The 22,661-nt window shown below is 44.8% G+C and overlaps 1 protein-coding gene across 1 annotated transcript in view; it reads right to left on the bottom strand.

Moving 5' to 3' along the window:
* Positions 1-22,661, bottom strand: part of LOC123520750 (actin-related protein 8-like) — a 133,024-nt gene that overhangs the window by 54,128 nt on the left and 56,235 nt on the right. Inside the window, exons 6-7 of the mRNA XM_045283313.1 lie at positions 21,792-21,866; positions 11,311-11,532 (exon numbers count right to left, since the gene is read on the bottom strand). Coding sequence (XP_045139248.1) covers positions 11,311-11,532; positions 21,792-21,866 — 297 coding nt within the window. The remainder of the gene's footprint in view (positions 1-11,310; positions 11,533-21,791; positions 21,867-22,661) is intronic.

The raw sequence follows: 22,661 nt of genomic DNA, 5'->3' as shown, positions 1-22,661 counted from the left end.
GGACGAGCTGGTGGGGCAGGACCCGGGAGGCAGCACCTTGTTGCAGGCGGCCAAGGCCTTTGGCCCTGCCAAATTGGTTTCGGCAGACATTGACCTGAAGGTTGCTGAGATGGTGAACTTTGTGTTCAACTGTGGTTTGCGTGAGGATGACTACAAGGACATCTGCGAGGACGACATAGTCAAGCGGCCAGCTAACTGTCCGGCCCTCGCGCCGGTGGACTGTAACCAGCTGCAGGTGTTGGAGGCTTTGCGTACGGGTGCAAAGAAGGCGAACTTCCGGTTGAAGGACGTCAACAAGGACATTCAGAGAGTGGCAACCATCATAGTGAAGTCTCTTTTGAGGTTGGTTAAAGTGGCACAAGATGAGGGCAATACGGTGGTTGCGCATGAAGTGGGCTTGTTAAATGGGGCTCTGGCCTTGTTAGGCAATGCTAACCACAAGAATAACATTGCTCGTCGGTTCGTGATGAAACGGGAGTTAAACCAGAAGTATGCCCATCTGTGTTCGCATAAGGTTCTGATGTCACGGTTTCTCTTTGGGGATGACGTTTCTCTTTCTGCCAAGCAGATTGAGGACTCTGAGAAACTTAGGAACAAAATCTCCATGAAGAAGCCGGTCTCTGCATGGAAGTTCACAGGGGGCAGGTCTAGAGGAGTCTGGGGGAGGCCTGCTCACAAGGGCTGGTCATCAAGAGTCCAACCTTATGTGACGACACGACCAGCATACAGGAGTGGTCTGAGGACAGGCCCCACACGGCAGGACACGGAGTCAAAAAAACGGCTGAGGCCACTCCCAGTACAAGCCCAGGCAATAACAGAGGCAAGTACCAGTTTTGAAGCTGGCAAGCTTCAGTATTTTGCACATGAGTGGCGTAAAATTACTAGGGATCCTTTTGTTTTAGATATTGTTCAACACTGCCATTTTGACATCAATTCAGCTGACATTGCACACTTATTTGCAGGTGAACTTGAATATAATTTCAGTGAGTTAGAACAACAAATTGTCTCTGAGGAGATTTCCAAACTTTTAAAACTTAAGGCGATAAAAATTACACAGGAGGATAATCAAATCATCTCTCCAATATTTTTAAGGAAAAAGAGGAATGGTGAGGCTAGGGTGGTGCTGAACTTAAAAGGACTAAACACTTATATTCCATACAAACACTTCAAAATGGAGAATTTTGAACAGGCAATTACTTTGGTCAGTAAGGGGGACTTCATGGCTTCTGTTGACTTAAGACATGCTTATTATTCAGTTAGGATTGCAGAGGAACAACAGAGGTTCTTTTGTTTCAAATGGAAAAACAACATTTATCAGTTTACCTGTTTACCCAATGGAGTGTCTGAAGGACCAAGGCTTTTCACAAAGCTTATGAAGCCGGTGTTTGCTGCATTAAGGGAGAAAGGTCACCGGATCACTAGTTTCATTGATGACACACTAATTTGTAACAGTTCCAGGCAGGGCTGTTTGGATTGCATACAGGACACCCTCCAGTTGTTGAGGAAGCTGGGGTTTCACATTAATTTGGAGAAGTCAGTTTCCACTCAACGTATTGAGTACTTAGGTAATATTATTGATACAAAGAGTATGACAGTGTCATTGCCGGAACGTATGATAGTTAAGATCATGCAAGCCTGTAAGTCACTCATGGGCAAGGAAAGGGATAAAATTAGAGAAGTAGCTAGAGTCACTGGACTACTAATGGCTGCCTCTCCAGCAGTGACTTTAGGAAGGTTGCACTACAGGAAACTGGAAAGGGCAAAAATCTTGGCTTTGCAACAAGTGAAAGGCAATTTTAACAAGATGTTGGGGATCACTAATGATATGACAGATGATTTAGCATGGTGGGTACATAATATTACCATACAAAACAGACTGATTTTCAGAGGAGGTACGGACATTGACTTGCACACAGACGCTTCCAACACAGGATGGGGAGGTCATTTAAATGAGCATACCACAGGTGGCAGTTGGTCATTAGAGGAACAACAACTACAATACGTAATGCATGTGAACAGCTCAGTAAGCATTTAGGTATTCAGTTCAGTGCTAGTGATGGTTGGTTATGGCATTTCAGAAACAGGTATGGATTGCGTGATTCGGTGGTGAGGGGTGAAACTGGCAGTGCAGATACGGTCGGTGCTGAGGTCTACCGGGTCAAGCTTAATGAGTTGATTAAGGACGAAGACCTTCTTATGTCCCAAGTGTACAACACAGATGAAACAGGCCTATTTTGGCGCTCACTACCCAAGAATACTCAGGCACGGAAGGATGAAGAGGTTATGAGGGGGAAGATGTGTAAGGAGACGGTATGCACCGACACAAGCTGGTGATTGTTGGCAAGTCTGCTCGTCCCCGTGCATTGAAAGATCACATACACACCTTACAGTCCACTATTACCACTCCAGGAAAGCATGGTTTAATGTTTCGATTTTCTCTGACTGGTTCTTTAAGCATTTTGTACCAGAAGTACGACGGCACCAGGAGGATGTCTTGAAGTTTCACCCAGACGACGTAAGAGCTCTTCTTCTGCTAGATAATGCGCCTGCTCACCCTAGTGGTGACAAGCTTGTAAGTGCTGATGGCAAAATACGTGTCTTGTATTTGCCTGCCAACACAACATCACTCATCCAACCAATGGACCAAGGTGTCATCAGTGCGGTGAAAAGGAGATACCAAAGACGCTACTTAGATGAGGTTATGGTGGTAATTGAGACTGAGGAAGACAAACAAAACGACACCAGGGGCCTGCGCACACGAGAGAACATCAAGAGTTACAAATCAAGTCTGCAATTTTTAACTTTGCTAATTCGTGGAAAGACTTGAAAATTTCTACCTTAGCAAACAGCTGGAAGAAACTTCTACTGAATGCTGAACCTGATTACAACTTTGAGGGATTTGAAGCTGGCGATTTCCACCGTGTTCTACAGCGCGCAGACAAAAAAGATGTAACATTGGAAGATGTTCAAGAATGGCTGAATGAGAATGATGCTGATCCGGGATACCAAATACTCTCAGATGAGGAGATTGCTGCGGAGGTGACCGATACCCACGAGAGCAGCAGCAGTGACGACGAAGACAAGATGCCGGTAACACTGCCAAGACTGTCGGAGGTGAGGAGCTGTATGGACACTGTGCTACAGTTTGTGGAATTTACCAAGAGCAGAGATCTGAGTCTTCACTACAGTAACCTAAGATTGTTTAGAGAGGCCGTAATTAAGGAACAATATCAAAGTGGTAAACAGTTAAAATTAGACACATTTTTCAAACGAATAACTCTGCGCTCACCTCAGGCACCAAGGTTACCAACCAGTCCACCATCACCACAACCCTCCACCTCACATACAGGTACTAACACCCCACCAGCACAGCACCAGCACATTAGTATTTCAGGTACAGATTCATTGGAGCTGCAAAGCTCCAGTGACTCAGAATAAATTTCTGAGGGCCCCACTATACGATCACGGCAGATCCCAGCATACCAACAGCACAACGCCTCTTCACCATCCATGGTAAGTCTAATTTTATGTATTAAAAATGTTGAATTCACTTTATTATGTTGTTCATTTACAGTGTATAGGTACTTACAGGTGTACTTCAAGTCCAAGATTCAAAGGTTTCATTTAATTTTTTATTTTGTACATGTACATTCATGTATCTGGACAGGTCTTTCCAGAAAAATTTGTTCTGCATCTTCATTAGTTTTTTATTCACACATGTTGAGTTATAGTACATCTGATACCCACGTGGCTTCAAAGCTTCATGTGGAGGTTCCGCCAGCAGAGGGCGGTTTGCTGAGGTAAAATTGGACAAGTAGACGAAACTTACCTTGTAATTTGAAGTATGCTTGTGATTTTACGAAGCAAACCGCCACTGCTGGCTTTGGAACCTTCACATGCCCTCCACTCCCGCCCAGGTTATGACATTTTCTGTCCGGGAACTTTACTATGTATACTATGTTTTTACTTTCTTATGGCATGTGGGTAGTCGTATGGTTTCAAAGTCTGGTGTGGTACGAGGCAAGCATATCTCATGTGAAGGTTTCAAAGCTAGCAGTGCCGGTTTGCTTCGTAAAATCACAAGCATACTTCAACTTACAAGGTAAGTCTCATCTACTTGTCCAATTGTCTAATATGAGAGACACCACTGTCCCTGACAATTCCTACTGAAAGGACTGCAAGGCCCTGAAAACAGCCATCATCTCCATGTGGTTGATGTGAAACCTCTGCTCCTGTGGAGACCACACCCCTCGAAACAATAGCCCCTAGATGACAATCCCCTCAAATGAGCACCCCAACCATGAAGAGATGTGTCAGAAAATAGAGGCTGTTCCAGAGCAGCCATCACAAAGGAAGCTGCCGTTATATGATGACCCAGATTCATCCACCAGGAGAGGTCCATTAGACACAGCTGGGAAGGAGAAACCCACCACCAGGGTGGGCCTGACACTGCCTTCCAGTGTGTCATCAGGCACCACTTAAGGGACTGATAACGTACCCGGTTGCCCGGGACCAGCCTCTCCAGGGAAGCCAGATGACTTAAGAGTGATATCCATAGAGACACTGTAGAGGCTCTGTCCTCTAGAAAACTCTGCACAACCGACAGAAACTGGCTGACCCTTGCTGGCAACAGAAAAACCAAAGCCCTCACTGAATCCAGCACTGTGCCCAGGTACTGTTTCCTTTGGCTGGGTACCAGGTCTGATTTGGGCAGATTGATCTGAATACCCAATTGAGCACACAGTTACAAAAAACAGCCTGGATAGCACATATGCTGTGACCAGCCAATTGTCCAGGGAGATAGTGTGTTGATGAGCCCATGAAGACACTGGAGCCATCAACTTGGTAATGACCTGCAGACTGGTGGCGAGGCCAAATAAAAGAACTTTGAACTGAAAAACCTTGCCTTGCCAAATGAACCACAACTACTTGCGAGAACGAGAGTGGATTGGAACTTGGAAATATGTATCCCTCAGATCCAGAGACACCATCCAATCTCCCACATTCAAGGACTCCAAAACTGACACCACCATCTCCATCCAGAAGGGGTTGATCACTAAAAAACTTGTTCAAACCCAAGAGGTTGAACACAGGTCTCTAGCCCCCTGTTACCTTGGGTACAAGGAACGGATGGACATAAAAGCCTTCTAGCTTGCCCACCACAAGCTCTATAGCCCCTTTGTCTAACATGTCCTGCACCACTATGTCCAAGGTCCCATGACAATCCGACCCCTCTGGAAAACTCACAAACTCTATGGGTCTGGCAGACAAATGATGGGGATGCAAAAAAAGAGAACACACTCATAATGCAGAGTCTTCACTACCCACTCTCCTGCTCCAATCTCCATCCATGCTTTCCAATGCCGCTGCAGGCAAGCACCCCACTGGCCAACTACTTCCCTAACAAGATCTATCCCGGCCATGGGATCCTCCGTGAGAACCCCTGGCCTGAAAGGATTCCCCCTGAAGTGGAGAGCCAGGGGACAGGAGCTGACAAAGAGGCACTAAGAAACCCATCCCTCCTCATCTGTCATTGTACATTGCTCCCATGGGGCGCAGAGGCTGAACCCCGAGAAGAAGAGACCAAGCCTTGTACCAGAGAAGAAAGTGCACATTGCTGAGAAGCCAAGTGCTCATTGTCCTGCACTCTGGCCACCACCACTGTATCAAAAAGGAGTTTACAACATAGCTCTTCAGAAGGACAAAGAATGTCCTTATTAGCCTTGGCCAGTGCTGACAAAAATTCCAAAACATCCTGCTCCGTGCTAGAAGCAGCACCAGCCCATGTATCCAAAACCTGGTCTGTCCAAGAAGCAATGTCAGCCGTGGAGCCACACACTTTCTCCATTTGCACCCACAGCCAGGAGGAGACAGAGACTACTGGGTTGCCAACTGGCTATAATTCCTCATTAACTGGAGGAGGAACCTTGTGTAATGAGGTTGCAGGAGGAGAGAAGGAATGCAGTTAGGAAGATCAATAGAGCAATTAGCACGAAAATAGTGATAAAAGATAGAAAGAGATGCAACATTTTGGTGGTGAGGCTGAAGACAGTCAGTCACAGGAAGAGAGTTGATGAGAAGTAAACCTTTTGATTTCAGGAGGACAAGGATGAGGATGAGGAGGAGGAGGAGGAGGAGAGAGAGAGGAGGAGGAGGAGGAGAGAGAGAGAGAGAGAGAGAGAGAGAGAGAGAGAGAGAGAGAGAGAGAGAGAGAGAGAGAGAGAGAGAGAGAGAGAGAGAGAGAGAGAGAGAGAGAGACAGAGAGGCTGGTATGAAGAATGGATGTGCTCTGAGAAAGGAGCCTGTGGGAGCTTCACCCTTCAGATAAATAGCTTTATGGAAATGTAGTGGCCTGGTGCTGTTACTTCTCCTTCAGGTACTTCGTCACTGTCTTATCTCAGATTCCCTCTCCATCTTTCTACACTGGAATGGGTGATTTTTTTTTTTTTAACAAAGGATTTTTATCATTGTTGTTGTCCTTTCAATCTTTTGTGTGATTTAATTGGATGCTTTTAGTGTCTTTTTTTTTATACCTTTGTTGTGATCTATAGGTAGGTTAATACATTGATTGTTAGTAAAATACATAGCTGAATGAATGGAACTCCCTGTGCCTATATTTCCAACTTTCTAAGACTTGACTTCATTTAAGAGGGAGGTTTCAAGGCATTTGTCCCTATATTTGGCTAATTCTATCAGCTCTATAAGGAGACTGGCAACTGATTGGGCCTTTTTTTCTTTATATTTTTGTTGCCTTTGGCTAGTTCCCCTCTCTTACATAAAAAAGATATATTCATAACAATGCAGGTATGTACTGTAGATATTTTAATAGATATTAAAGAGGATATATAGATAGATAGGCAGGTATGTAGATAAATGAATAAATGAATGGAGTGAAGAGTAGTGACATCAATGGACAGATATAGCAAGCACACAGATAGCTAAACAGATAGTGGCACAAACACATATGTGAATGCAAGGGAAACACCCAGATTGTCACTTTAATTAATGGATTGACTCCAATACATGTACATATAGATGCATAATAATCAATTGTGTAATTCATACCACACACACACATACTTTTTCTCATATATATAAACAACATGTCAGAGGGAGTGAACAGCTACATAAATCTGTTTGCGGATGATGCGAAACTGTGCAGAGTCATAAACAAAAAGAGGATAGTGAAATACTACAAGAAGTTTTAAACAAGATCTGGAAATGGAGTAAAAAATGGGAGATGGAATTCAATGTGGACAAAACCCATGTCATGGAAATGGGAAAAAGTGAAAGACGACCAGTGGGAATCTATAAGATGAGAGATGGAGTAGAACTAGAAAAAGTAAAAAAGGAAAAGGACTTGGGAGTGACAATGGAAGAAAACAATCAACCGGTTAGCCATATTGATAGAATTTTGAGAGAGACATATAATTTGCTAAGGAATATTGGATTAGCATTTCACTATATATATATATATATATATATATATATATATATATATATATATATATATATATATATATATATATATTCGTTAAGCGGACGTAATTTTCCCATAGGAAATAATGGAAATAGGGGGGATGCGTTCTGGGCTGGTCCCCAACATACCACATGGGTTAAAAGAAAAAAATTATATATACATTTGGCAGCATATTGGGCCACCGGTTTACCACTACTTTTATGATGTCATATGAGTCATTGGAAGTTAGAGGAGCTACGTACAAATTCTCTCACATTCTCGCATTTATGTTCACAAAACAATATTTCTATTAGCTTTTTACAAACTTTGCCCTCAAGAAAGGATTGTTTTGTAATGCATAAAGTGAAATCTTACATGGAATACCAAAAAATAAAGCAGAGATGAGATGAGCCACAGACGAAGCGGGAGACTCGCGGCGACTCGACCGCTTCTTCTTCTTGTGACCCTTTTAGCCTGCGTGTTGTCTTTCCCCATGATATTTGTTTCCACTCCTCTATTGCCTGCTATAATGGATATCATATCTTAGTATTCATATACGCTCATGCCACGAGGATAACCTTGACTCCGTGGCACTGAGTGATAGTGAATTACTAATGAAATACTGCGGTATTTCATTAATAATTCACTGTCACTCACTGCCACGGAATCGAGGTTATCTTCATGGCATGAGCGTATATGAATACTAAGATATGATATCCATTATAGCAGGCAAGAGAGGAGTGAAAACATAAACATCATGATGAAAGTAACATGCAAGCAAAAGGGTCACAAGAAGAAGAAGAGGCCGAGTGGCCGCGAGTCTTCCGCTTTGTCTGTGGCTCATCTCTGCTCTGCTTTATTTTTTTGGCATTCCATGTAAGATTTCACTTTATACATTATAAAACAATCCTTTCTTGGGGCAAGGTTTGAAATAAGCTAATAGAAATGTTGTCTTGTGAACATAAATGCATATATAAGACAGTAACACCACCTCCAGAGGTGGTGTTCCCAGCAACCTCAGAGCAACCTGAAAGCAACCTTGTCACCATCCCTCCAAGCGTTCATGGATGCCATTTCGCTGCAAGAGGTTGCTCTGACGTTGTTAAAGAATCTTGGATCCAGCTCCAGGAGCGCTAGAGACAGAGGCGAGGAGCCAGCCAATCACAGCGAAACTACCGCGTTAGGTCCCTCACACGGCAAGTTCAAACCCAGAAAATTCGCTAAAACGGACATGGTTGTACGTTATGCGGATTTTTGGTCTAACTTTATATAGTATGTTAAACCGGAAATTCGTTAAACGAACGTTTGTTAAGCGGAGTATTACTGTATATATATATATATATATATATATATTGGTTGTGGCCTAGCAGTGAAAAGTGGTTCAGTTGTTTACATTTGTGTGTGATTGCGATGTTCCATGGCAAAACTTCCAAGGAACAATTGGCCAAGATGAGTTGCTCTGTTGTTTATAAATAGACATGGCTGTTTGAAAAGTTTCTCATAAAGAGCAATAAAGGCCAAAAATAGCAATGAAAAAATAACGACTTGCTGGGGGTGAAGGGACCGCCGTGTTTGTTTATAGTTGACAAACACGACAAAGGTGATAGTGAGCTTGTGTGTGACGACGAGTGGTGACAAAAGTTGACAGAAAGTTGATGGAAAAGTGGTAATGTGACGTCGCCTTTACTGATGTGTGTACATCCCACCACCCCTTGTACTGCTTATGCACTAATTTTTGTTCCAGATTTTACATTTAATGTGCTTTAATTTATTGTTTTGTTACCCATTTGGGTTATGTACATGTCTTTTCTCAGTCTATAAGAGGGTCGGGGGTAGGAAATTCCATGTATCCGCTGGGGCCTTGGCTGCTATAATCCGGATACGCGGACGATTACTGTATTTCAGCTCGAAAGATGGTATTTCAGGGATCAAAAGAGGGACTTTGGCAATGACCAAAGACTGATTGAGGCATTTTTCAGGCAATTTATATGGTATAAAGAACTAGTGCTTGGTGAAATTTGCATTTGGCGGTAGTTTCACTAGCCAAATTAATTCGCCAAGTGCAGGGACTTACTGTATGTACATACATATGTACCAATGATAATCAACATCTGACAATTCTACTCATGTCTAATCTCCTTTACTCACCAGTGCCACATTACATGATGCTTTTCATACAGTCATTACTTTTTCTGTTGTTTTCTTTCACAGTTAATTCTACCTATTGTTGTTTATTTTTCATGTACAGGCAACCCCCGCTTAACAAAGGGGTTACGTTCTTACAAAACACTTCGTTAAGCGAAACTTCATTAAGCGAACCGATTATAACAAGTTTAACCCCTGACTTAAACTTCCATTCAGAGTAAACAAAGCAAGAGTGCATCATTGTACAGTGAAAGGTTTAATGGAAGTAAAAATTATGAAGTTAAACATTTAGGCAGTTTAATTTAAGTCATTATAATGTACACTAATGTATGTAACTTTATAATGTTGATGATTTTAAATTTATGAAGGGAGGGAGAGTGAAACGGGAAAAACACTAACCGGCAACCTGTGGAATGTAAACAATGTGCGCATCATTGTATCACATCACATACAAAGCTTATGTACCACATTTCCACAAGGCTTTCCATTTTATCCATTGTAGAGTCACGAGTTCAGGTGGTTGTTTTAGCTTGAAAGGAAGATATGGTTTCATCAGTCTTCTTAATAGAGTCTGCTGACTTGAAAATAGTAGAGACAGTAAATGGAAGCAAGATGGTGGCGAGCATTGCTATAGTTTTCTTGCCTCTCTCGTGTCTGTGAATAATATCCAGCTTCACTTCGAGAGTAAGAGACTTCCTGGTCTTAGGAACGCTAGGCCACATTGCAGGGCGTTTTGGTGGTAAGTTGAGCGAGGGAAGACGAGATGCTGTTAATGTTTTGAACAGGGGAGTGAGTGGTGCGTGTGTTGTCCACGAGAGGCTTGATCTTGATCTAGATTCCACAGGTGTCCCAGGATTTCTCCTGAGGCAGGCCTTAGTATTGGCAGCTCCTGGTGCATTCAAAAGCCTGTCGGCTTGCGTGATACAGCGGATAAAACTTCGTTAAAGTGAGTTTGGTGTTCGTTAAACGAGCAGATGGTAGTAAAATGAAACCTTCATTGTAGCGAAATTTCGTTGTGTGATCCTTCGTTAAGCGGGGGTTGCCTGTATTTAAGTTAGCATGTGCCACCAAACAATCTGTCCCACATCTCTCATAAACAGCGCATCAGTGTTGCCAGCACCAGCCAGACCCAAGGCTTCACACTTGTGTATCATGCTCCAGAATGAGGCTATGAAAAGTTAAGGTTCTTAAATTTTTTTTTTTCTTTTCCTCTTTTCCCATTTTTGTTTTCTTTATGAGAGCATTCTTCAATGAAATTGCAACACAACCATTAATTTAATGGCATGTATTTTGAGATAAGGGAGTAAAGTAAGGGATGGAAGTCAACTTCCTAACAGACCAAAATGACTAGGCATTTTTCATTGATTTCAATGCCTGAAGTTTCTTCACACACTATACCTTTGGAACAATGCAAGCACAAAACTTGCAAGGAAGGTGTATGTTAGAATTTCATCTGTTTTGGTACTCACATTTTATAAACTGAAATCTCAAAACAGAGTGTTTTTTTATACCTCATAATCATTAGAAGTGAGATCTTACACGATAAAAAAGCTATGAATAGAGAACATGAAGGTTTGTGATAAAAAAATAAAAATAAAATAAAATAAATAAATAAATAAATAAATAAATAAATAAATAGTAATTTGAAACACCAGTTTCCATTATTCAAGTAGCTACAATTTGATTCTACCACATGCAGTACTTACACTTGTTTCTCGCAGATAATTTTCATCAAAAGGATCATCTGGATCACCTGGATTAGGCTTTTGTGTAATGGTACTCTTTGAACCTGTTATCTTGAGGAGGTCTGGATAAAAGAGACTGAGAGCAGCTACTATGAGCTCATCCCCCATCTGAATGGTGTAGGTGGAGGATATTTCACCTGGACTATGCACAGTAAAGGTCTTCTCCTGTGCTCCACATTCATTCTGTAATAAAAGAATTTATACAGATACAATAATAATTCATTGTGGGGTTCATCATTTCAAGTTTTTTTTATTTTATGTAGGAAAGGCACTGGAAGGGACAACAAAAATTACAATATGAAAAAGACAGAGGTAATGGATCCACACAGAGATGAAAGTGTCACCCAAAGCCAGATCATAAGTACACTTGACCCTCATTTTTTTTTTTCCTAACTAAATGGTGCAGGCACTGATCTGGATAACACAAATGGGCCCTTTGTTTGCCAAATATGGTAATTTGTCTCCTTAGATCTTTAGGAACTGCAAAATTTAGTCTATTTTCATTTCTCTGACCAACTAAAAAAAAAAACAACTAAGTTAATCTAACACTAAAAATAACCTAACTTATAACAGAACTCAAGAAAAATTCATAGCCATGTAATACAGTGAATATATTACCACAACATGCAGCTGTGTCATGTGATGCTGGCTGTGTCTGCACTGACAGTTTCACTCTGCACAGTAACATTAAGAAGTCTGTATCAATTGTAGATTAGCCACAGCTACCCATCGTTTCCCCTAAATTTCTCTATATCAATTTTTATACCCACTTCCTAGCTGTAACACTTCATAACTGCAGTATCTAATGCAGCATATTTTCCACTCATTATTTATTATTCTTTTAATGTAGGAGAGAAGACCAGCCAAGGGCAACACAATGTTAAAAAAAAAAGGCCCACTTGATGCTGGTTCTCTACAAGATAAGAGGGGTTAGCCAAAATTAGAAGCAAATATCCTGACATCTCTCTCTTAAAAGAAATCAAGTCATAGGAAAACTTTTCCTCCCTCCCCTCTATGACCTTTTAGGCTAGAGACAAAAGAGGGAATCGGCCTGATGGGTGGTATCTGGGAGTAGAAAACAGGCTGGGTGTCTTCTCAAAGAAAATGAGAAAGGACACCCTCAAGTATTTCTTTAGTTTCTTTTTGTCGAGTTGTTAGACATGGTGTAAGTTTGCTATAGAAATGAGGGGTTTAACCAATAATTAATAATTATGGGTAAGTATGTAGATAAAAATAGATTTTACATTAAAAAAACCTGTTATCTGTGGCTTGAATGAAGAAAAGGAACCTGGAAAATCAAAGAGGAGGAAAGAACAAAAAAAGGTAGCAGAAGATTTTGTAAGTAGTGTTCAGGGAGAAGGTGAGGACTGGGTGAGTGAAATTGAGGAAGTACACAGACTAGGAAAATATAAAGAGGGAGGAAGAAGACTACTGAAAGCCAAATTTAGGGCACAAACAACAGCATCAGAGTTTATATCACATGCATGGAGACTGAATATGATAAAAAAATACAAGAAAATTTTGATAAAATGGGGTGTGAATAAGGAGGAGAAAAACAAGATAAAGAAACTTATAAAAGAGGCAAAGAAAAAAAAAAAAAAAAAAACAGATTGGAGGAAGATAATTAAAGTTGTACCGGAAGGTCAAGGATGAGAAGATAAGGAAGTGCTATCTGACAAGAAAAAAATAAGAGTCAGTAATGTAAGTGTACTGTCATACCTCGCCGAACACGAATCTCGCGTATACACGAATCGGTAAAATATATTATTTTTCAAGTATAAAAAATATTTTTGCACACTTACCTGTTTCACATGACTAGGAGAGAGATGGACTCTCTCTTTCCCTGACACAGAATATAAAAGAACCCCCTAAAACTTCCTCATAGTGGAGGAAGAGGAGGTAGGGTTCATAGAAAATGAGAAGCCCTCATACGGGGCCCCCCTTCCTCCACCCACCCCCACTACCTGCTCAGCAACCACTCCATTGCTTTCTGCGTACGGAACATGCAGAGGGGAGGAGGGTGGGTATGTCATGTGAAACAGGTAAGTGAGCAAAAATATTTTTTATACTTGAAAAATAATTTGTTGCACACCCGTTTCACATGACTAGGAAGATTCCCACATTAAAAGGTGGTGGGTGCATGTATAACTGAGATCCCCCAAAAAATAATAATTGCCTCAGTACTTACATCCAGACTTGGAGCAAAGGAAGAGGAGCAAGGCAAGGTTAAGGCAGTGTCCTCTCCCCCACAAAGCTCTGGTGAAGCATAGCGAGACATAGCATGCCGCCTTAAGATAGTGCTTATGTCATAATGCCACCTGCTGCGACTATCGAGCCGAGAGAAAAGGTGTCCCCATCTGAACGCTTGACGTCGTGAAGATAATGTTTTGCAAAGACGGAAGGTGTCCTCCAGGAAGCTGCATTGAGAACAGCCTCCACTGATTTATTCCTCCATAAATTAAGGGAGGTGGCAATTCCTCGAATATCATGTGCTCTCACTCTCAGAGGCATCAGTAGGTTCTCGGGCAATGAGCGGTGGGCCTGCAGAATAGTGTCTCTCAGGAGATAGGCCAAAGCATTCTTTGAAAGTGGTTTGGATTTGTGTGCAGGAGAGACAAAGAGGTTTCTAGGTCTTCTTGCCACGTTCCTCATCCTTTCCCTAAAGATAAGCAGAGCCCGAACTGGGCACAGAAGGCGTTCTTCTTGCCACGTTCCTCATCCTTTCCCTAAAGATAAGCAGAGCCCGAACTGGGCACAGAAGGCGTTCTTCATCATCAGGGCACACGGCCACTGCCAAATTTTTTATCCTGAATTCCCTAGGAAGAGGATTGCTGCATGTTTCTGTCTTTGTGACAAATTCTGGAAGATAAGACAGGATGATGTCTTTGCCTTGCTGAGTAAGCTTGTATGACAAGGCTTGTAACTCACCGACCCTCTTAGCCGATGCTAGCAAGACAAAGAAAAGAGTTTTCTTCGTAAGATCTCTGAACGAAGAGGCTCTGAGAGATTCGAAGGGAGCTAGTAACAGTTCCTTTTAGCACTACATCCAGGTTCCATGGTGGCAGTCTTACTACCCTTTTTGGAACTTGTGTTTCAAAAGATTTAATAAGGTTCTTCAAAACTGGGTTCTCTGTCAGGTTGAAACCCTTTCGGGAGAAAACACTATTCAGCATGGCTTTATAGCCTTTAATAGTTGAGACAGAAAGGTGACAAGACTCGTGTAAGTACAGGAGAAAGTCTGCGAGCTTCTGGCTGGAGGGGCAGGAGACTGAACGGCCCATGTTGTGAGACCATTGCCGAAACCTCTTCCACTTATGTTGGTAGTTCAAAGTAGTGGAAGGTCGTCTAGCCTTTGCCACTGCCTTCGCCACTCTCCTGGAATATCCTCTGTATTGGAGAAGTAGCTCGATAGTCTCCACCCTACTAGCTGCAGCATGTGGAGATTGTGGTGAAACCTGTGGAAGTGAGGTTGACGTAGCAGGTCCTTCCTGAAGGGGAGCTTCCTTGGCGTGTCGATGGAGAGTTCTGTAAACCATTCCCTCTGAGACCAGAACGGGGCCACTAGTGTAAGCTTGACTCCCTCTGAACTGTGGAGCTTGTTTATCACCTTCCTGATGACATGGAAAGGGGGAAACGCATACAGTTCCTTGTGTTCCCAAGGAAAGAGAAAGGCATCCGTTGCTATCGCCATCGGGTCGGGAAATGGTGAAACGAAATTGGCTAGCCTGTAATTCATCCGTGTGGCAAACAGGTCCACCATCGGACAACCCCAGAGTCTCCACAGGTTGTCGCACACCTGCTGATGCAGCATCCACTCTGTGGAAATTACCTGGTTCCTCCTGCTGAGGCAGTCCGCTACCACGTTGTTCTCTGCATTGTCCTCCGCCCACTGCAAGGTCAGTTGGGCTTTGTGGTTGAACTTAGCTGATCGTGTCCCTCCTGCTTTCTTGACGTACGACACAGCTGTGGTGTTGTCTGACAGGACTTCCTTCCAATACATCCTCGAATACCTGAAGCCCAAGACGTATTGTTCTTAGCTCCAGGAGAGTTATGTGCTCTTGTTGTTCGGGAGGTGACCAAACGCCACATGCCTTGTCGTCCAGAATAGATGCTCCGCAGCCTTCTAATGAAGCATCCGTGAACAGAAGTAGTTCCGGATTCCGCACCTCCAGTGACTGACCTTGAAGCAAGTTCGCAGGGTCTGACCACCACTGAAGGTCATCTAGAACCTCCCAAGACGTAGGTACCTGATGGGAGCTGCTGTCCCTTCTGTCCCAGTGATTGGCAAGCTGAAACTGGAGGCTCCTCATCCTGCATCGTCCTCCTGGAACTAGGTGTGATAGCGACGAGAGGTGGCCAAGAAGTACTAGCCATGCTTGTGCTGAGTCTTGAAACCTCATATAGACTCCAGCAAATTGAGAATCCATCTTTGTGCTGGGAAAACCTTCAAAATCGTTGAATGGATGTCCATTCCCAAAAAGGTTATGACCTATTTGGGTTCGAGATCTGACTTCTCCCAATTCATCCAGATATTGAGTGTGTCGCACAAATCTAGGAGCGTCTCCCTTGACTTCATTGCTCCCTGACTGGTGGTGGAGAGAAGTAACTAGTCGTCCAAGTAGCGGATCAAACGAATCCCTTGTTGGTGTAAATCCGCTGTAACCAGAGCCATCACTCTTGTGAAGACCTGAGGTGCCGTCGACAGTCCGAAGCAGAGAGTTCTGAACTGAAAAACTTGCCTCCGCCAGGTGAATGGAAGGTACAGGCAACTCCCGCTTAACGAAGGGGTTACGTTCCTAAAAAACACTTCGATAAGCGAAACTTCGTTAAGGGAACCAATTATAACAAATTTAACCCCTGATTTGAACTTCCATTGAGAGTAAGCAAAGCGAGAGTGCATCATAGTACAGTAAAAGGTTTAATGAAAGTAAAAATTATGAAGTTAAACATTTAGGTAGTTTAATTTAAATCATTATAATGTACACTAATGTATGTATGTATGTAACTTTATAATGTTGATGATCTTAACTTTATGAAGGGAGGGAGAGTGAAATGGGAAATACACTAACCAGCAACCTGTGGAATGTAAACAAAGTGTGCATCATGGTACCGCATACAAAACTTATGTACCACATTTCCACAAAGCTTTCCATTTTATCCATTGTAGAGTCACGAGTTCAGGTGGTTCTTTTAGCTTTCAAGGAAGATGCGGTCTCACCAGCCTTCTTAATAGAGTCTGCTGACTTGCTGATGGAGTCAAGATGGTGGCAAGCAATGTTATTAGTTTTCTGGCCTCTCTCTTGTCTGTGAATAATACCCAGCTTCACTTAGAGAGTAAGACACTTCCTGGTTTTCTTAGGAACGTTAGGCCACATTGCAGGGCGTTTTGGTGGTAAGTTGAACTAGGGAAGATGAGCTGCTGCTGACACTGTTATGTTTTGACTGGGGAGTGAGTGGTGCGCATGATCTATTCTTGATCTTGATGCTACAGGTGACGCAGAATTTCTTCTGAGTCAGGCCTTTGTATCGGTAGTGCCTGTGTTGTCCACGAGAGGCTTGATCTTGATCTTTATTCTACAGGTGTCTCAGGATTTCTCCTGAGGCAGGCCTTAGTACCAGCAGCTCCTGGTGTATTCAAAAGCCTGTCAGCTTGCATGATACGGTGGGGCTTTCAAATTTGGAAAAAATTACCTAGATAAAACTTGGTTAAAGTGAGTTTGGTGTTCGTTAAACGAGCAGATGGTAGTAAAACGAAACCTTCGTTGTAGCGAAATTTCGTTGTGTGAACCTTCGTTAAACGGGGTTTGCCTGTACTTCCTGCTCCCCTGATGGATGGGAATCTGGAGGTAGGCATCCCGCAGGTCGACTGACAGCATCCAGTCCTCCTTTCGGATGGCCGACATCACCGATACACTTGTCTCCATCCGGAATCTGGTTTTTGCGGATGTACTGGTTGAGGGTGGAGAGATCGATAATGGGGCGAAACCCGCCTGCTTGAAAGTGGAGGTTGACTGACAAAGGGGATGTGGTAACCGTCTCTGAGGACATCCACTACCCATGGTTCGGCTCCCTTCTCTTGCCACTTTTCCCAACTCTGTGAAAGGCATGCCGCTACCTGAGAGGTCAAGGGAAGAGGCTCCTACTTTTGAAAACCCTTCTTGCCTTGGACCGAACAATTACGGTACTTGTATGGATGAGAAGACAAGACAGGACGTTCTGGCTTCTTAAAAGGATAGGCCTGCCTTCGTGGTTGCCTGTACCCAGACGTAGAGGGTTTCGTCGCCAGAGGTCTGACCAGGGGTGACTCAACCTGCTGAGGTCTCTTCTTGAGTGCTGCAGCGGCAACTTCGTGAAAGGATTTAGTAGAGAAGGCATCAGCATTCTTCCTAGCCTGGTTCACCTTGTCCTCCTCAAACAGAAAAGCCGAGTCCACTGGTGACTGCATGAGAATACGTTTATCCGAAATGGAGAATGAAGAGGGGAGATTCCTCAACACAGCTTGTCTTCTGAAGGTCAATAGGTTAGCCAAAACTGTAGTGGTCTCTTTTGAAGCAGTCTGCATAGCCTATTGCATGCTAGAGACTGCTTCTGCCATCAAGGTATCCTTATTAGGTACAGAATCTCCCAGTTTAACCAGTCTTGAGACTGCCCTAAACATCCAGAACTGGAAGTTCTGCACTTCTCTTATGTCACGTACTGCTTCCTCTAAGTGGAGTAAGTCGGTGGCAGACATGTTAGGGTGGATATCTTGATGCATTTCTGGGCAGGAAGTGAGCGAGGGAAGGGTTAACCACAGCACCCTTTCCCTTTGAGTCATCATCACTGACCACATACCACTTTCTCTTTGGCCTGTGTGTATAAGGTAGGGCGGCTGTGATGCCATCCATCTCCTCCGCAACAGGAACCTGATCCTGAACCATACAGGCCCTTCACAGGTGGAACAGAGCATTCTGGATCACGTGAAGGACAACTTGGCTTCCCTCAGCTCGTGGATCCTTCCCTGGACTGAGGAGTACGAGCGAGCCAAGAACGACCCCAATCCAGTTGTACGAGACGCACTCCCGGGTAGATATACCCTTGTACGTAAGTAATGGCCAAACTACGCGTAATCCAGCACAATGTTCTCTCCTGGGGGAACCGTAAGTATGACTTAATGAACACCTACAGACACTATGACCCAGATATTATTCTTATCAACAGCCATGGACTGAACGACGAGACGCGACTTAAGATACCAGGCTATAGAGTATATCAGCAGAATAACAGTAACTCTCACAATGACGGTGTAGCCATTGCTGTGAAAAGCAGGCTTCGACACAGAATCGAGGATGGTTTTTTATCTGAGACGTTAGCAGTAGAGACAGACTCACCTGACGGACCCATCCTCATTGCCACTAGCTACCTCCCCCCCCGACGACCTTACTTACCACACCCCGACTTCCTCCGTCTTCTACGCAGACAGACACCAGTCTTCCTCGTAGGAGATCTAAACGCACGACACCCTTATCTGGGGTACACCACCACCAACCAGGTTGGGAGAGACATAGTAGACTACTTTCGCCGACAGACTGCTTGCCACATTGGACCTCACTTCCCCACCTTTTTCAGCCATCACACCTCGTCATCACCTGACATCGCCCTGACCAACAGAGCCAACTTCCTTCATTACTCTCTGTCTCCAGGACCTTTGACGACTAGTGACCATGTCCCTATTATTCTTGACATATCCACTTCTCCTCTTCTAGTCCCTAGCCTTCAGACATATAAGTACAACAGGACAGACTGGGATGCTTTCAAAGCGGACGACACCTTACGGATGACGGACCTCCCAGACATCTCTTACGGCTCCCTAGAGGAAATAGACGAAGCACTGGAGACCTGGATGACTACGGTAAAGACAACTGCGACTCGACACATACCACAAACGACATATAAACTTAGGTCGGCCCCCCGGCCTTCTCGGGCTACGCAGCTGCTCAGAATTCAATTCAGGGCACTGCGAGACAGAGCAACGCTGAGAGGATGGACCCACGACGATTTCAGGCGGTACAACGAGCTAAAGGTTGCACTGCAAGACTCACGACAGACTGAGGCTAGAGAGCACTGGAGTAGGAAGTTGGCTGGCTTAGCTGCCAACTACCGAGACCCCAGGAAATTCTGGCGAGAACTCAAGTGTCTTTCCGGGAAGACTTCAGGACCAGACAGCTACCTAATAGACCACGCAGGAGACAAGAAGTTTACGAACGACGACAAAGAACGACTATTCACGTCCATATGGGACCGCGTCTACAGAGAAGACTATGACGACGACTTTGATGACAACGACCAGGTGCTGGATTACATGGCCGGCTCCGTACAAAGGACCTACCCATATGAAAACGCCGATCCTGCCCGTCTTACTGGTACTTCTCCCTTGGACTGTCTTATCTCTCACATCTTTCAGATTCTGCCCTTTCCAGACTACAAGATATCTTCAATGCAGCACTCTCCGCTGGCTACTTCCCCGACAGGTTCAAGCAGGCCAAGATGAGGATGATTCCGAAGGCCGGCAAACCTCCCACAAGACCGGAGAACTACCAGCCCATCTCCCTGCTTGAGGTACCTGGGAAGTTGCTGGAAAGGATTGTCACCTCGCGGCTATGCATCCATCTGGAGATTGGTAACCACCTTCATCCGGCGCAGTATGGTTTCAGAAGTGGGAGGGGCACTGTGCACGCCATCGCACTGGCCACAGAGACTATGGCCCTACACCAGGCCAACAGCTTCCGCTGTAACTTAGTTCTGCGGGATGTGAGTAAGGCGTTTGACCGGGTCTGGCACCTGGGATTGAAGTACAAGATACTTCGCCTGGGCCTGCCTGGCCCGGTTGAGCGCCTTCTCTGTGACTTCCTCGATGATAGGACAGCCAGGGTACGAGTAGGGGGCCACATAGGGCCGCCTTTCTCCCTGGCCACAGGAGTCCCTCAGGGAAGTGTGCTGTCACCCACCCTATACAACATCTACACCAGCGACTGCCCTCTCGCAGGCGCTGGTATTAATATACTGTATGCCGATGATGTTTCACAGGTCGTTCACCACCCAGGCCGCTCCAGTAGGATGACGAACGCCCGCACCAGCAGAGAGATCGCCCGGGTCAACGCCTTTGAGAAGGAGTGGAGGATCAGGACCAACATGGCCAAGTTCACCGTGATTCCCCTTGCTACAAAAACCCCCGCACCACTGCTCGTGGATGGGGATGACATCGAGTTCAGTCCCAGGGGTTCACTCTTGGGACTGGCTGTGGCCTCTATGGGATACACCTCCCACGTGTCCCAAAGGGTAGCAAGAGCAAAGTCAGCCCTCGCCAGGTTGTATCGCTTTAGGGACTTGGCCACTGGTCTTAAGCTCCATCTAGTTAAGGCTCTAATTCTACCTATTCTTTCTTACCCTCCTGTTCCTCTGCATGCACTCTCCAAAACAGCTATCAGCAGATTGCGGAAAGTGCAGAACAGCGCCCTGAGGTTCGCATTTGGTACAAGATGGGACGACTTCACCACCTCGGCTTCGCTTCACGAGGCCGCGTCCCTCCAAGCTCTCAACGTCTGCCTCCACGAGATGGCCACCAAGGTGTGGCAGCGGATGGAGGACGAGGGTTGGGATCAGTACCGAGAACTACAGGCCCTACACGAGGAGACTCCAAACCGGCAGCACGCTTGGTTTCCGAGAAGTCTCCTAAGACTGGAAGGACAGCCAGAGCCAAGATACAGGTGAAAGTTAAAATTCCTTTTTATATAAGTCCACCCCCATATCAAAATTTGACGCTTCCCTCCTATTACTATGATATACTCGTAGATATTACATGACTTACAGGAACTTCACCACGCCTTGTTCATCCCGCCAAACGACCTACGGAACGCGAACTGCTGATGTTGACGGAGAGAGAGCCTGCAGCCTATCGAGAGACAAGGACCAGGAAGATGACGGTGCAGCGAATCAATGAAGACAAGGCACCTTGGGGATCTGCCAGGACTGATGTCATCTCCAGATGACACCGACGGCATCCCCAGTGCCGGTTCCTTCGGTGTGACTTCCCTCTCACGCCCTACGCCCTGAGTTGTTGGGACATTGGCCTATGTTCCAGCAAGGGGTACCTGATCCCCGGGATGCTTGCAAAACTCCCGGCAGTGGGGCTGAGCTCCAGGGATGCACAGATGAGGGATCGTGCCAGGACGGACATCGTGCCGACGTCACCCACGGCCGCCCTACGAACCACGTCTTCGCCATCGACTCGACTATGACCATACCGTGCCGGCCTGCATGGCTGCATGGTTCACCTATTACGACTACTACCGGATCAAGACATTCCTGTGCGCCACTATCTGTGACTCCACACTTAAAAAAAAGTGCCAAAACAATGACAATAAGGAACATTTCAGTGTATATATAGCTATCTTTCTTTTTACCTGTAGCATATCCACAGCAGCACGGGTGGTTTTCCTCCGGGAGCTCCGGTTTCCACCCAGAAGGCATCTGTGCTGCTGTGGGAAGGGGTAATCAGTCATATGTATATACTTCTAGCCTTTCTTGTAGACTGTGTAAATAATGTGTCTTTCTTGTTGACTCTGTAAATATTGTATGTAATAAGGTATAATGTAACCCTCCCCTTTCTCACTCTCTCACAGCAGTATGGGTGGTTTTCCTCCGGCTTTTTCTTCCAGTGTACCAGTCTTGGTACACTCTACCCCTTCTAATGTAATCCCTTTACTTAATAAACTTTGTAAACTTGCCATCGCGCAAGCGATCAGCAACCCACTGATCCATGAGGCGGGCTGAATTTGTCAAGGGGCACGACCAACGAAAGGGTATGAAAGTGTCTCTCTCTTGCGGTAACACAAAGTCTTCCTGTCCCGGCCCAGGTGCACGGTCGTGTCGTGTCTCATGAACACCTTTGGCCTCACCAAACTGGTCATAGATAAAGTTTGCCAGCTTTAAGAAGTCTGAGGGCTCACTCACCATGTGTTGTTCCTCCTCTTCAGATGTTTGGTATAAGTCTTCATGGGTGGCGTGCCGAGGGTCGCAAGTCTGATGCAAGGGGTCTGGATCATCATCCAAGCGACTGGCAGGAGGGTGCAGGTGCACTGACTCATCTACGTTGGGATGCCACAGAGCCACTGAACTCTGTGCAGCCCAGTTTCCTTCCTCCAAGGCTGGAAGGGTGGAATGGGTGGGCACTGATCGTATGTTATGGCAAAAACCCATACGACAGTCGGCCGAAGCTTGCCCGTCTACCGAACAGTGAGGAGCGTGGGTAACTTGGACTGCCGCCACCTCAG

The sequence above is a fragment of the Portunus trituberculatus genome, chromosome 47, assembly GCF_017591435.1.
Source record: "Portunus trituberculatus isolate SZX2019 chromosome 47, ASM1759143v1, whole genome shotgun sequence".
Lineage (NCBI taxonomy): Eukaryota > Metazoa > Arthropoda > Malacostraca > Decapoda > Portunidae > Portunus > Portunus trituberculatus.
The sequence above is the reverse complement of the archived record's forward strand: the minus strand, read 5'-3'. Positions and strand labels throughout refer to the sequence as shown.